The sequence below is a fragment of the Hemicordylus capensis genome, chromosome 5, assembly GCF_027244095.1.
Source record: "Hemicordylus capensis ecotype Gifberg chromosome 5, rHemCap1.1.pri, whole genome shotgun sequence".
NCBI classification, from domain to species: domain Eukaryota; kingdom Metazoa; phylum Chordata; class Lepidosauria; order Squamata; family Cordylidae; genus Hemicordylus; species Hemicordylus capensis.
In genome coordinates, this window is record NC_069661.1 from 15130729 (window position 1) to 15146108 (window position 15380).

The 15380-nt window shown below is 46.6% G+C and overlaps 1 protein-coding gene across 4 annotated transcripts in view; it reads right to left on the bottom strand.

Annotated features, from left to right (window-relative positions):
• Positions 1 to 15380, bottom strand: part of CNOT6L (CCR4-NOT transcription complex subunit 6 like) — a 61399-nt gene that overhangs the window by 6606 nt on the left and 39413 nt on the right. For all 4 annotated transcript variants that reach the window (XM_053255200.1, XM_053255197.1, XM_053255198.1 and 1 more), the window contains exons 4-10: positions 10816 to 10901; positions 9771 to 9860; positions 7294 to 7362; positions 5992 to 6149; positions 4068 to 4222; positions 3637 to 3788; positions 2614 to 2841 (exon numbers count right to left, since the gene is read on the bottom strand). In XM_053255200.1, coding sequence (XP_053111175.1) covers positions 2614 to 2841; positions 3637 to 3788; positions 4068 to 4222; positions 5992 to 6149; positions 7294 to 7362; positions 9771 to 9860; positions 10816 to 10901 — 938 coding nt within the window. The remainder of the gene's footprint in view (positions 1 to 2613; positions 2842 to 3636; positions 3789 to 4067; positions 4223 to 5991; positions 6150 to 7293; positions 7363 to 9770; positions 9861 to 10815; positions 10902 to 15380) is intronic.

Consider the following 15380-nt stretch of genomic DNA (forward strand, 5'->3'; position numbering starts at 1 on the left):
TGCCGAACCCATTTGAATGCTGGTGTTCGAGCCAGCTCAATGGGCAGCGGTGCCTTCAAAAAACAGGTAAGGCACTCCTCACCTGTTTGCCCCCTCCATGCCACTCCCCCACTCTGATGCTCAAGTATGAAAGAAATGTTCAGGGCTGCAGCGTTCCTTCCTGCAGCCCCGATTGGTGTTGGCATGCACACAGCCGGGGCGCACATGTGCCAGCCATTTGCATGGTCCGCATACCATGCAAATGGCCAGAATGTGTATGGCCTGGCCATGTGCATGCCAACGCCACCTGGGGCTGTAGGAAGGAACGCTGTAGCCCTGCACGTCTCTTTCATAACTGAGCGCCAGTGGGGGGCAAGCAGCAAAGAGGGAGCAAACAGGTGAGGAGCACCTTACCTGCTCATTTAAAGGCATCCCCCTATGCGACTCCAGGGAGCGCACAAACTGTTCATGCACATCCCTAGTGTTCATCTCACCTTGCTTCATGGAAGCTCTGCCCCTGCTCAATATGCAATTGTAATCATGAAAAGGGCTTCTATTAGAACTTCCAAAGTGGAGGAACTGGCCCAGTCACTGGGAAAACCTTAGAGAACGCTTTCTTCTTCCCCACCACACGTTGAGGTCATCTGGAGAGGTCCGTCTCCAGCTGCCACCAGTGCGTCTGGTGGTGACTCGGGACCAGGCTTTCTCTGTAGCTGCTCCTAGGTTGTGGAATGCACTCCCCACAGAAATTTGTGGTTTAGATACATTTATTAATTAAAGTTTTCTTATATACTGCTTCCTCCAAAGACTCTAGGTGGTGAACAATAACAATACGAATAACAATTAACAACAATGGGCAAACAGGTGGGTCTTAAGAAAGGCCTTAAAAACAGCCACAGGTGTGTGGGGGTGGGGGGGAGGTTTGAACGAATCTGGAGGGGAACAGTGTTCCAAAGAAGAGGGGCAGCCACAGAGAAGGCCCTCCTGTGGGCCCAGGCACCAGGCACTACACCAGGCACTAGGACACTAAGTAGGGCCAGCTGAGAAGACCTCACAGGTAGGGATACAACTGGCCGAGAGAGGCAATCCCGGAGATATACTGGTGCTAAGCCCATAAAGGTTTTGTAGGTGAGAACCAGCACTTTGAATTGGATGCAGCGACTGTAAAAGAAGTGTGACACTATCAAATCCACAGCTACCCATAAGGAGGCAGGCTGCTGCATTCTGGACTAGGCGAAGCTTCCGAATTGTTTTCAAAGGCAACCCTAGGTAGAGCGTATTACAGTAATCCAAACGAGAGGTAACAAAGGCCTGAGTTACTGTTGCCAGGGCCTGCCGGTCGAGAAATGGTCGTAACTGGCGATCCAGCCAAAGCTGGGCAAAGGTACCCCTGGCCACGGCCTCCACCTGCTGTTCAAGCAGGAGCCGCGGGTCCAGAAGTACCCCCAGATCACGAACCGTCTCTCTCAAGGGAAGCACAACCCCATCAAGAGATAAACTCACACACGGCAATTGGCCAGATCGCAAACTGAACAAAAGCAACTCGGGCTTGGAGGTCTTAAGCCTGAGCTTGTTTTGGCCCATCCAAGTCCTGACAGCCTCTAGGCACGGAGCCAGCTTTTATCTGCTTTTAAGAGAGCCCTTAAGACTTATTTGTATGGTCTGGCCTTCCAGGGATTTTAAACTGTTTTTAAAATGTTTTAAACTGTTTTATTTGTTCAGATTCTATGGTTTTACATTTGATTTCTGAATGATTATATTTTGTTTTTAGTTTGTAAACCACCCAGAGCTGTTGGATTGGGTGGTGCAGAAATATAATAAATAAGTAGGAACATAGGAAGCTGCCATATACTGAGTCAGACCATTGGTCTATCCAGCTCAGTATTGTCTTCACAGACTGGCAGCAGCGTCTCCAAGGTTGCAGGCAGGAATCTCTCTCAGCCCTATCTTGGAGAAGCCAGGGAGGGATCTTGGAATCTTCTGCTCTTCCCAGAGCGGCTTCATCCCCTGAGGGGAATATCTTGCAGTGCTCACACATCAAGTCTCCCATTCATATGCAACCAGGGCAGACCCTGCTTAACTATGGGGACAAGTCATGCTTGCTACCACAAGACCAGCTCTCCTCCCTAAAGTTATATTTTACAAGGCACGATCGCGGCAGCGGCACCCACGGGGATTCGAACCGTCAGCTTCCTGCACCCTAGGCAAGTCGCTCCCCCGCTGCGCCACCGCGGCCGAACTATGGGTTACTCGCCATTAACTTTGGTTCTTCTAGTGGTCATCTGTACTTCTACGCATATGGGCTATGCGCCTGCACAGAGACCTCATTGGAATCTAACAAGCTCAATTTCTCCTGCTTTGGGTGGAAACCCCGCCCCCAGCCGCTATATGGGGCTGCGCCACTCCTCATCCCCATTTGCGCAAACAGAATGCTTTTAGTTTGCGAAAGCACTAATTGGATGCTACTTAGTACCTTAAGAATCCCTTGTGACACAAGATGTTGCAACAAAACAAAACAAAAACAACAACTAGTCGCCATTATGTAAAACCTCATTGAAAAGATGATTCAAGATGCTGCTAAAAATTAAAAGTCAACTTATGAAACCTGACGCAAGGGCAACCATTTCTAATTACCTGAATCAGGCAGTGAATTAAGATCTGCACACAGCACCAGAGGGATGGAATTTGAATCCGCGGTCGGGCTTCCAGATCTGCCAGAGGCTTTCTCAAGAATACTTTTCAGTTCAGAGACAAACATCATAGTCTGGACAAGTTTTACATCTGAATATTCAGGGTCCCAATGCATATGGGCATTTGCTACAATAAGCAGCTGGTTGTCCACTGTATGAAGTGACTTCATACCTAGAGTTGAGGAACAAAAGTCAAAACTAAGTGAATTCCATTCCTCTCTAGATACAGAAACAATAGGGAGGCATTCACTGATGCAAAGAAGGAACTCATCTTTTTTGGTCAGGGCACTCCTAAGCTCATGGCCTTGACAATATTCCTAAACTGAGCAGGGAGCAGGACTGGAAGTAGCAAAGTGTAAAGCTCCAGCTCCTTTGGTTTGCACCTCCCCTCAGATTGTGTTTGGCAAAAGGTTGCCATCAATACACTGGATGCCTTGCAGAGCAGCGACAGCTTTGCAGTGGTTGGCTGGGCCCTGCCTAGGAGGGCCGGTGTCCCACGGAAGTCTAACCCAAATGAAGGAGGAGTCTACCTGCAGGGAGGAACTTGGAGACTCAACAGATAACCATCCTTTACTTCTGAAGTAGACCACAAGGATCTGCTAGTTCGCTGCTAACTTTGGTTTAATGTGAGGTGGTGTAGCTTCTCCCTTCCCCACTCCTTTTCGTACCCAGGCCTTCACACCTTTTGTAAATAAACCACCTTTTGATTTTTTAACTGCTAGTCTCTGTCTAATTCTAAAACTCCCCACAGCTTAGCTGTTTGGGGCACGCTGGTATGTAAAAGAAAATGGGGGCAGCTTTGGGGCTAGCCATCCTAACCCGTCAGGACGACCGTTACTTCATGGAGGCATCCACATGGTTAGTATCTCTGCCACAAAACTGGGTGAAGTGGACAGCAGAGTTTGGGCATGTTTCACACTTATTTACTGTTTCCAACTCAAGAGGTTGGAGCCTAAAGGACGCTTACCTGTCCCAAAGAGTTCCTTGTGCACCTCTAACACTACAGCAACTCCAATATTGTCCTTTGTCATCACTCTATTCAGCATCGCTTCCGATCCTTCAGAGTTTGCCATCGCCACTTGGTTGAACTCCACTGTGTGCTTCTGCACCAATGTGAACCTGAAACATCACAATCAATACCTATATATAATTATCTCCTTTAAAAAATAAATAAATCCCTGAAAGGGTTGCTCTTTATGGAAAGGAAAGAGTAGAAGTGACCATGAGGAAGCCAGGAATATAAAAAAGCCACTTCCACATTAATACGGAACAGTATTTATTCTTAAAAATACACATATCAGTTCCATGGCCACACCAACACAAAAGCACAGATGCAGATTTCTGAGGTACTACTCAAACATGCTTCCATTTCAGACAGGTCAGGAGAGAGCCACTTACTTTTCAGTTTTGAAAAATATTGCACAACCGTCCACATGTTTTCGCTCCTGCTCCGACATGATTTTGGCACGTGACTTTGGAGAGAAAAATCCGTCATAACCACGCTCTTTTAATGCTGGCAAGAAGAGGGTGAAGTATTGCTCAGTTTCTACTTCCTGGAAATAAACACAGTTAACATTTCATTGAAGGAAACTCTGTCGAGAAATAACTCTCTCTTTAATCTGTGTCCATTTCAGTGTGGGGAGACACTGGTGTGGGGAGGGTCGAGAGCATGGGCTCCTCCCAAATGCTCCTAGGGCAGTGATCCTCACTATGGCGAAAAAAGAAAGAAACACAAATCCCTTCCAGGTGGGAGCCATTTCCCACTGTGCTGACCTCTGCACAGTACTGCACTTTTCTCGGTGCTGATAGAGCCCCTTTGGAAAGAATAAGCCCTCTTAGGAGCTCTAGAATGAAAGCAATGGGTAGGGCTACACTTCCAAGCACTCCAAGCATGCCTTCTAAGATGGTGGAAGGGTTCAAGAGAGCACTGTCTCCAATAAAGGAGACCCCCCAGTGCTGGGGGGCAAAGTGCAGAACTTTGCAGTGAGAATGGTCATCTCCACATCTCCTCCTACACAGGTAAATGGGCAGGTAAAATTCCCAGGCTACCCAGGAAGGCAGCGCCGGAATTAGCCTCAATCCCGGCACTTCACACGAGCAGTCCTACGCAGGTAGGGCTGCTATGTGAACAGTCTCGCTAGGTAGCAGCCATATAAGGGCCATTAGAAGAGTGCTGCTAGGTCAGATCAAGAGCCCACCAAGCCCAACATCCTGTGTCTGACAGCCAGATGCTTTCAGGAAGCCCAGGCAACGGCCCTTGTTTGCTGTTGCCCGCCAGCATGCTGACCCCAAAGCACAATTGCTGTAATGGCCAAGAATAATGGACAGAGCTATCCTCCATGAGTTTGTCTACTCCCCTTTCAAAGCCATCTGAGCAAGTGACCATCACCACACCCCAGGGCAGTGAATTCCATATATTAGGTATCAAGTCCTTTCTTTGGTCTATCTTGAATCTACTGCCAATCAGTTTAATTGGGCAAAACAGTTCTAACATGATGGGAAAGAGAGATTCTCTTTATCTACAACCTATCATGTAATGTAGTATGAGGGACAAACTCAGCCCTAACCAAAAGGTGAGGCCACAACATCCAGTTTTCTTTCAAATATTCTATTCGGATCAGAAAAGCATATGTATGGTGTGTTTTTTATGTGTGTTTTTTTACCAAGTTCATATCTCACCATGTTTGCTATACTTTTTCTCTAAATAAAATAAATGCAGGTGAACCTCATTATCTGTGGGGATTCCATTCCCACCAATTTCTGCAGATAATGAAACCATGCACAACGAGACCGCAAGTCAATGGCAATGGTGTGTGTGTGTGTGTGTGTGTGTTAGGGACCTGAAGGACAAAATATGCAATAAAAAGCAGAAACAAGTGAAATAAAGTACAGTGTTATGTTCTCTGGGTGCCCAGCAATGCTCCCCTCAACTCCTAGGAACTGAGGGTTTTAACCTTTTTTTCAACCACGTTTACCGAGGTCAGGACCCCATTGCCTGACTGCAGATACACAAAACCATGGTGTCAGGACCGGTCCACCTGTACTGAAGACTGTGTGTGGACAGTTCGATATGTGGGACTACACCGAGACGAAGAAGAAGGAGAAGGAGAAGGAGGAGGAGAAATAATCTATAAAGATGTCTTGAGTTCATCAGAATTCTAAGAATGAATTAAAGTGATATTTGTTACCATCAGGTAAAGTAAAATGTGCTGTCATGTCGATTTCAACTCTTAGCACCCACAGAGCCCTGTGGTTTTCTTTGGTAGAATACAGGAGGGGTTTACCATTGCCTCCTCCCGCACAGTATGAGATGATGCCTTACCTGAAGACTAATGATATCTGCATCCCAGTTCACAATTTCCTCCATGATTCCCTTTTTCCTGTATTCCCAATTTAATGCCCAGGACGGGCAGTAGCCGTAGAGCTGTCGGGTGGCATATTTGTCACACAACACATTGTAACACATGACGGTAAATGAAGCTGGGAGGAAAGAAAGTATAAGTCCAGGTGATGACGGGTAAGGCCTTTTTGACAGAAGTACTGTCACTTAGCCCGAGGCATTTCAATAGACTTCCAGCAAGTCCTTTAAAACAAGGGCTTTACATGCCCATTACTAGGCTGAAGTACTTATTCTACACATGTAAAATGCACACTTGCTTTTAGAAGCAGCAATTAATCTTTTTCTATCTTGCAAGATGGTGAACTACTTCAGACTTAAACTTTGCAGGTTAAGTTTTTTTTAATTGCCTTATTCATACAGATAAGCATTCACCCCATTTCTGTATTAGGCAGCTGGTATAGAATATATCCTATAACCTATTTCTATATCAGGCAATTACACTAACACAACAAAAGCAGGCAGGCAGCTCTTTACAGACAGTGAGCCGGGTCTCACGATTAGCGAGACTCACTTTATCAGGGTAAGCGGGGAGAGCGGGCTAAGCCCGCTCTCCCCGCAGACAAGTAGGGCCGGAGCCCTGGGTGGCCGGATCGCCTGCCCACACGACTGCTGGCTCCCTGACGGAGCCGGCGGGGGCTGGGAGGATTGGGGGCTGCACAGCCCCCGGAAGCTCCAGTATGCCCTGCACAAGCACGCAGGGCATACTGAAGAGACCCCCGAGCCGGGAGGCTGCTTTTAAGCCTCCCAGCTGGGGTCTACTCGTGAGTAGCCATGGTGCGGAGTCACGCTGTGGCTGCTCATGATTTTGAAAACCGGGTTTGTGGAGCACTCACTTCGCAAACCCGGTTTAAGGGGAGGGGTAGTTAGGCGGGTTAACCTTAAGGGGAGGGGTAGTTAGGCTGGCTCACACGGTCAGGCGAAATCGGGCTAGGGTCTCCTAGACCGATTTCGCCCGATTGTCAGAATAGCCTCTTTCTCTTTACTAAAGCTGAATGAGACTCGAAAGTAATTTATTATTATTTAACGTATCTATTTACTTCTAGTCCCTTATTTTGGCTTGCACGAGTTCAAGGTGCTGCTCTCTGCAACCATGAGTTTTAGGAACTTTTTTTTTCTTTCAAGAGATGAAAGCCAGGCTTCTAAGCGTCTGCTGAAAGTACAGAAGTGACTGAGTTGCATTAAAGCACCACCAGCAAAAAGAACAAGAGATGTCCACATAGTTACCTGAGGGCAGAATTTGGTCTCGTTCTTTTAATGTAATCCATGGCCTTGGAGGCAGCTGCTCTGGATGAACTGAAATATTCAAAGAGTAAATATGAATGAAAGCTGGAAACCCTAGCCATCCTTAACATCCTTGAACTGAACTTCAAGTGGTCATGGCCCTCTCCACCCCCAGCACAATACCTCCAGTGACCGCTGCTGGTGTCTGTCTTAAGTTTCTTTTTAGATTGTGAGCCTTTTGGGGACAGGGATCCATTTTATTTATTTATTATTTCTCTGTGCAAACTGCCCCGAGCCATTTTTGGAAGAGCGGTATAGAAATAAAATAAAATAAGGAAGTAAGAACTGTACTATAGGATCAAAGAAAAAAGCTTTTAACTATAACTGAGGGAAAGCCTTAGGTGGTGCAGGATTAGAATACTCTTTTTATAAATATATGGCAGTTATATATGTGCATATAAGTCTCAAAAGAATCTGGAATCTCCTACATGCTTTGTTTCTCACAACTACACATATGGACTCTGGTTGACATTAAAATCTTCTCATGTCTTTGGACAGAGGTGTGTCTCTTCAGACTGCTGTGTCTTTGAAGTGCCTCCAAATTTCCCTTTCAGATTTATCCATAGCGCCTCAGAGATTTCAACAGTAACAGTTGCATTACTATTTGCGAACAATTATGTATGACTCCTATCTTTAGCATGTGGGCTATTCGTCTCTCGCACTCACACCTTAGAAACAGCCCCATGTTGATGTTACCATGAGATAACGAGGAGAGCCTGTTCCACACAGGCTGCAGTGGCATGGCTGCCACCAGAAACGGACAGAGGCTCCAGGCTGCTGCCAGGAATGTGTGCAATGCCCACCCTGTCACTCCAGCCCAGCAGGTGGAATGTTCCCACACTAGCACCAGCAGCTGCAGAGAGGTTCAGTGTGGATGTGCAACAGGTGGTGGGGATGAGCTATGCAGTAAGCCATTCATACTTTCCTAGACGCAGCCGGGCAATTCCTTAAAGCTGAAGCAGTTTTCAGTGGCAACTGTACCACCCAGACACAGGTTCAGTAAGAGTCATGTCTTGTGGTAGCAAGCATGAATGGTCCCCTTTGCTAAGCAGGGTCCACCCTGCTTGCATTTGAATGGGAGACTTCATTTGTAAGCACTGTAAGATATTCCCCTTAGAGGATGGGGCCATTCTGGGAAGAGCATCTGCATGCTTCCATGCAGAAGGTTCCAAGTTCCCTCCTTGGCATCTCCAAGATAGGGCTGGGAGAGATTCCTGCCTGCAACCTTGGAGAAGCCGCTGCCAGTCTGTGCAGACAATACTGAGCTAGATGGACCAATGGTATGACTCAGTATAAGGCAGCTTCCTGTGTACTTCGGGATCCAATACAGTTGAGACCTGATGTATACCAATCCATCAGGTTGTTTCTGACATTGGAAACTTGATATGCACAAGGAGCTACTCATCCTGGAATGGCCTCTTTAAATGAAGGAAACCAAAGAGGTTTCCCCTTTGGAAATGATCAGCTCCTTGTTGAACAAATGGCAAACCCTCACTAATATGATGGATCTTTGTGTGCATGTATGTATATAAGCAAACCGGACTCTGTGATCTGGGCCTAGTTTTACATAGACCTTTGAATTACATAGACCTTGGAGAGGAGAGCTGGTCTTGTGGTAGCAAGCATGACTTGTCCCCTTAGCTAAGCAGGGTCTGTCCTGGTTGGATATGAATGGGAGACTAGAAGTGTGAGCATTGCAAGATATTCCCTTTAGGGGATGGAGCCTCTCTGGGAAGAGCAGAAGGTTCCAAGTTCCCTCCCTGGCTTCTCCAAGATAGGGCTGAGAGAGATTCCTGCCTGCAACCTTGGAGAACCTTGCAACCTTGCCACTGCCGGTCTGTGAAGACAATATTGAGCTAGATAGACCAATGGTTTGTCTCAGTATATGGCAGCTTCCTATGTTCCTATGAATTCAATCTCTTGCTGTATTGGCAGCCAATGCCGATCAAGTCAAGTGATCTTTTTTATTTGCCCAATATTCCACCCCAGCCTCCAAAAGGGGGAGGTTCCCCCACTAGACCTCTTCTTGATCTAGTATGAGCAAGAAGCAGAATCTAGGATGGAGGGGTGTGATGAGGAACAGGCTCAACGATTAACGGCTGGGATCACTAAGGTTAGGGAGCAGGTTTAGCTCCCACGTCATTGAGTATCCCTTTACTCTGTCTTAAAGGGATACTTTGCATCTTCCATAAAACAAATGGCTATGGGGAAAATAAGAAGTGGAGGAGGGGGAAGAATCTATCCTCCCTGTCAGGGCTCCCACATGGGATACAATGGGTTCTCTTTGCAGAGTGTACAGATGCATACTGCAGCCCCTACAGGAGGGTCTGTAATATAAAAGCCCTCCATGCACACACATCCCATCCCATCATAATGATAGGCATTTTGCCAATATAATTATAATGGCAAAAGACTGTTACCTGCTAGATTGTCAAGCATGTAGTTCAATAATTTCCGTGTCCCATCTGGGTCCTGGTACAGGCTGAGAATATCTTGCGATAAAGGATTGCCTGGAATCAAAGCAAAATGTCCGAAGTTAAAGGTGGCACTGCACACAAATATTGCTCCCAGTAAAGCTGCAGATCCTAAAGCGCCTTTCACTTCTGAATTTTAGGATTCAGCTGCTTTAATTTTCATATTTATATTCTGCTTCTTCAGATTGCCCATGGAAGTTGAAAACAAGGCAACATGGCAGGTAACATTTTCATTCCCAGGAAACAATACTTTATATTGGTTACAAGATGTATGTATGTTCGAAGTTTATATTGTTTATTTTAACACACAACAAACCCTCTACTAACCATCAGCATAGACTGTACCTTACAGAGCTACATAGGTAACACAGACAAGGTAAGAACTGCCATTAAAGGAATCACTTCAGGTTCCTTTCTGGCCTTTTAAATTTTATAATTTGATTGGATTTTAACTGATTTTTTTAAAAAAAATTTTTACATTGTTTTGTATTGTATTTTCTCCCCAACCCCACTTTCTCTGGTTTGTTATGATTTAATTGGTTGTGTGTTTTTATCTCATGTTTTAATGTTGTGTTGTAAGCCGCCCAGAGAACAATTTGTTATTGGTGGCTAACAAAGTTTATTATTACAAATAATTCAGGACTTGCATAAAGCTTATTACTGAATGAATGAATATGACAGTGAGCTAATTGGTTGTGTGTTTTTATCTCATGTTTTAATGTTGTGTTGTAAGCTGCCCAGAGAACAATTTGTTATTGATGGCTAACAAAGTTTATTATTACAAATAATTCAGGACTTGCATAAAGCTTATTACTGAATGAATGAATATGACAGTGGGCTAAGAAACCCAATGCCACTTTTCAAAACACCTGTCCCCATGTCCTGTCAAATTCCTTGAAGAAAAGATCCATCAAGAAACTGGTAGATGAAGGAGAGGAGGGAGGACAAGCAGGGTGGGGGTGAGAGAACCATGCCTAGGAATTTCTCTTACCTTTCAAACCTAGTGTTTGTAGCTGGAAGAGCCGTCCAAGTTCATAAGGCAAAACTCGTAACAAATTGTTGTTTAAAAGCAACTCCCTAAAAACAGGTGAAACATTTTACTAAGTCAGCTTAAGAGAGTTCATCGAATGTATGTTGTTTATCTTGCAAAGTACCAACTTCTGCAACATGGGAGATTTCTCCACTGATGAAGAAGGGAAAACACAAATCAATCCCCAACTTCATCCCACTCCCCGCCCCCCAAAATCACCCACACAAATTTCAGATGGATTACCACAGCTAACAAAGCAAAGAGGCACCTTTAAAGTGGTGATTCTCTTATATTTAGCAGGGAGAGAGTGACTGTCCCTATCCAACCCCTGTGCAGCATTCCTTCAGTGGCTACTGCTGGCATCTATCCTAGTTTGTGAGACCTTATGGGATAGGGAAGCATCTTATTAATTATTATTCTATATAAAACGCTTTGAGAACTGCTGAAAAAAGGAGCATTGGTCACTTACTGTGAAGGCCTCTTCTTGCTGCTTGAATGGAGGACATATCATGTGAATATTCTTCCCGCATGCTCCAGAGGTAGGACAAATCAATCAGGTGAAGCCTTTTAAAGGTGTGGAAAGACAGACCCTCCCAGTTCAGATTATTCAAGCCAAACTTCTAGGAAGGAAAAAGGTCAGTACAGGAGAAGGAAAAACAGGTGAAAATGAAAACTTAGATAGTGCAGACCAGTAGCCGTGGACACCTGACAAGTGGGGCGAGATGTCCTTCTTTCCAGAAGCAAGAAGCAGCCTTCATGGTAAAGGACCAATGCTCCTCTCTCATACTGCTGGAGGAGGACCTCTCATGTAGAACAGACACACACACCCCAGAGGGGGGTCAGTGGCTACTGGAGCAGAAGGACCTGTTGCAGTACACATCTGCCAAAGACGGCTTGTGAGGACTTAAGAGCATTCAGCTTGTGGTGTCTTGTCAACGTGGAAGAAGCAGTGCATGTGGCAGATCTACATATTTCAGCCAGCAATGTGCTCGTGGAGAATGCGGCTGAGGTGGCAGCCGATCTAGTGGAGTGGGCCATCAATTTGAGCAGAGGCGGCAGGTGCTATATTTTGTAAGACAGGGCGATGCATGCCTTGATCCATCTTGCAATAGGGGCTGACGATACCTGTTGGCCCACTGCCGATATTAGGAATGAGATGGACAGAGCCTCGGCGGTCCTGAAGGAAGAAGTTCTGGCCGGATAGACCTTGAGGCAGAGGCACATGTCTAGCTAGTGCCAGTACTTTTCCCTGGGTTGAATAGGATTTGGGCAGAAGGAAAGTAGTATCACGGATGCTATTTTGGGTATGAATGACGGGTCCAGGATCAGGCAGACGGAAAAGGAGGAGAATATGCCGAAATTACGGTTGGAGGACAGCGCTCTTAATTCAGAGACCCTCCAAGTGAAGGTGATGGAAACAAGGAAGGCAAGCTTGAGTGTTAGAATGCGAAGCGGGATAAAAGTGTAGAAGCCCAAATGGCACGTGGAGTACATGGAGTACTCTGTGGAGGCCCCATGAAGGGAATCTGTGCATGACTGGAGGTGACGAGAATGTCATGTCTCTAAAGAAACGTCTGAGGTGAGGATACGAGTGCAAACCTTTCTTCTTGGTTGGTGACCAAACACTGGCCAGGGCGACCGCATGTCATTTGAAAGTATTTGCCTTCAATCCTTTATCCAGACCATCTTATAGGAACCAGAGTAGTTCCACGGTGCCACACTGCTCTACTGAAGTGACAGCACAGACACCAACGAAGGAAGACCCGCCATATGCTCTGGTAAATCCTGTTGGTAGAGTCTCTTTGGGAAGCCAGGATAGTGTCCAGTACCTTGTGGTCATAGCTGTAGGGGCTCAGGATGTTGTGTTCAGTCGCCAGGCAGCAAGCCTGAACCACACTGGTTCACTGTACTTGAAGTGGAGGAGGTGGCAAAAGTCCTGGTGTATGGGGATGTGCAGGTATGCTTTGGTCAGGTCCACTGAAGCCAGGTAGCCCCCATGGTAGGAAGGTCTTCTACTATGGAGTGCAGGATCTCCATGCAGAGCTTCCTGCGTCTTACCTATTTGTTGAGAAACTTCAGGTTGGGGACAGCCCTCAAGTAGCCATCTTTTTTGGGCACGGTAAACAGAATGGAGTATATGCTTTAACCCCTTTGGTGTGTTGGTATCGACTCTATTGCTGAGGTGGTGTTGTATTGCCCTCAGGAGGTCTGTGTGTTTCTGCAGGGAATGAATCAGGCTGTGGGTAGGAAGCAGGCATTGGGGTGGGCAGATAAGTCTATTCTGCAACTGTGTGTGTTGGTGTCCAGCATCCATTTGTCTGATATGGAGGTTTCCCATGCGGGAAAGTAATGAGATAGGTGGCTGCCCACACCGGGCCCAGGGAGTCAGGAGGACTGTCGCAGTCTGGGTTGCTGTCCAAACTGCTGTCTACAGTTGTTGTTTCTTGATGGGAAGCGTTGTTTATTCCGGGGTGGGGGGCACTGTTGTCACTGATCTCTGTCTTGGTTTGAAGTAGGAATGAAAGGGCCAAAATAATTTCTTTGTGGATCCGCAGTCATCCTTGTCTGTGGATGACAGGAGTGCGCTTTCCTTGGTCTCTACCAGGACTTCTTGTAGCACTTCATAACAAAACAGCTTGGAAGATGTAAAAGGAACAATGGTAAGGTAGTTGGTGAGGTAGCGTAGACCTGCCAGTGTCTGAGCCATAGGGTGAGTCTAGCAACCACGGTGGATGCTGTGGAGCAAGAAGCAAACCTCACCGTGTCCGGTGTTGCATCAGCAATAAAGGCCTGAGCCTTCTGCATCTTGTGTAGAATCTGCCTCTGCCTGGCAGGGTCTGATGATGGTGACTGGAGGAGTTCGTCTGACCATAGTAGTGAGGCTTGATACAAGAGAGGCCACTGTGGTCACTCTTATGGTGAGATCGATCGATTCGCAAGTCATTCTGAGGTGACTGTCTAGCCTTTTCTCTGTGGGGTCCTTCAATAATGGATTCTCTATCACGTGGTTAGATCGTGCCTGAGGTCATAGCCCCCACAAGAGTGTCAACCGGAGGCATCTGAATCATAGCTGATGGCGAGGGAATTATAAAACATATTGGTGAAGTTAGCATTCTTTGTGTGTGCAGATGGGGGGCCTGCCATTCCTGTTTCACTACTTGCGAAAAGAATCCAGGAAAAGGGAACAGAAGCACTTGGTAGGTAGTACCAGTGATTCCCTTGAAGGGACTGGCGTTTCTTGTGCCTGTGTTTGCTGAAGCTCTAACGTGTGAAGCACTTTGCAAATTAAATGGGAGAAGTCCTCAGATGGGGATAGTCTGCACGAGTGCAACTGAAGCTCCACTGTTTGCCCATCTGACCATTCCCCTTCTTCTTTAGAGTCTCCTTCATGTTCTGAGGGGTCTGGAGGGTCCTGGGGGTTATTTACAGGGATTGTTGGCACCTGGGGCAATACTGGCAAAGCCGGGTTCCCAGGGTGAGGATCTGGGGAATGAGTCAAATAGCTGAGGGATGAGATTAATCAGCCTTTTTGTTCTTATGTTTTGTGTGGCGTGCCTCCTACTTAGCCTTTATTTAAAAACAAACAAACAAACAAAACATACACAAAACCACTCTGTTGCACCCTCTTACGCTTAGGACTTTTCTTAAGCTTTTTAGGAGAGACCTCTGAGGCAGATGAGGAAGAGGAATCAAAAGATGATGATGAAAGAGAAACCACCTCCTGACTATGGCTTCTTTTGTGAGAGTCTTGCTAGGTTGGGGGGGGGGGGGGGCGGTGATGTAAGGACTTTCCCAACATGCCCTGGAACCAGTTTTGACACATTTGAGGCACCTCACCCAGAAAGGAGGAAGGGAATTCAGGGCCCTGGGCTCACCAGTTTAGATTGCAAAGGTTTGTCTGGATGCAGAGCTCCATTGTTTCCCATGTCCACTGGTAGAGCTGGTATGGTGGGGATGGGTATGTTGTTTGCTCTGACCTCCATTTTGTTGTGCTGCCCACCTGAGTTAGAGGGAGGTGGCAGTAACAGCAGGTCTGCAGGTTCCTTGGAGTTTGGAACACTACCACTGTCTGGGATGTCTCCAGCATCCCCCTCCTCGAGCTGATTCTTAGCTCGGGGCTGCAATGGCCTCTCCTTGCTTTTAGGCTTGTTTTTCCTTTTCGCAATGCAGATACTTATGCGACGGCACCCGATGTTCCTGCCCACCTTGCAAGGTTGCCACTGGCCCCCAAGAGGGTCAGACAGAACCTCCAGATCAGGGCTCTCCTCCAATTTATTTATTACATTTTTATACTGCTCTATCCAAAGGCTCTGGGATTTAGCTGGGAAATGAGGCAAGCCTGCTATTTCTCTGACCAGAGGACCTGAAGGGCCTGCTGCAGTGTCTGTACCCCTCTGCCTCCCCACATGGCGCTGGCGAGAACCTGGTGGCCCTATCAGCTGGTGTGCACCATACCTCGTGGTGTTGTGGCTTGCCAAGAAGATTAGGAGGCTGTGTTGTCATCTTCCTTTGGATGAGGACACTGA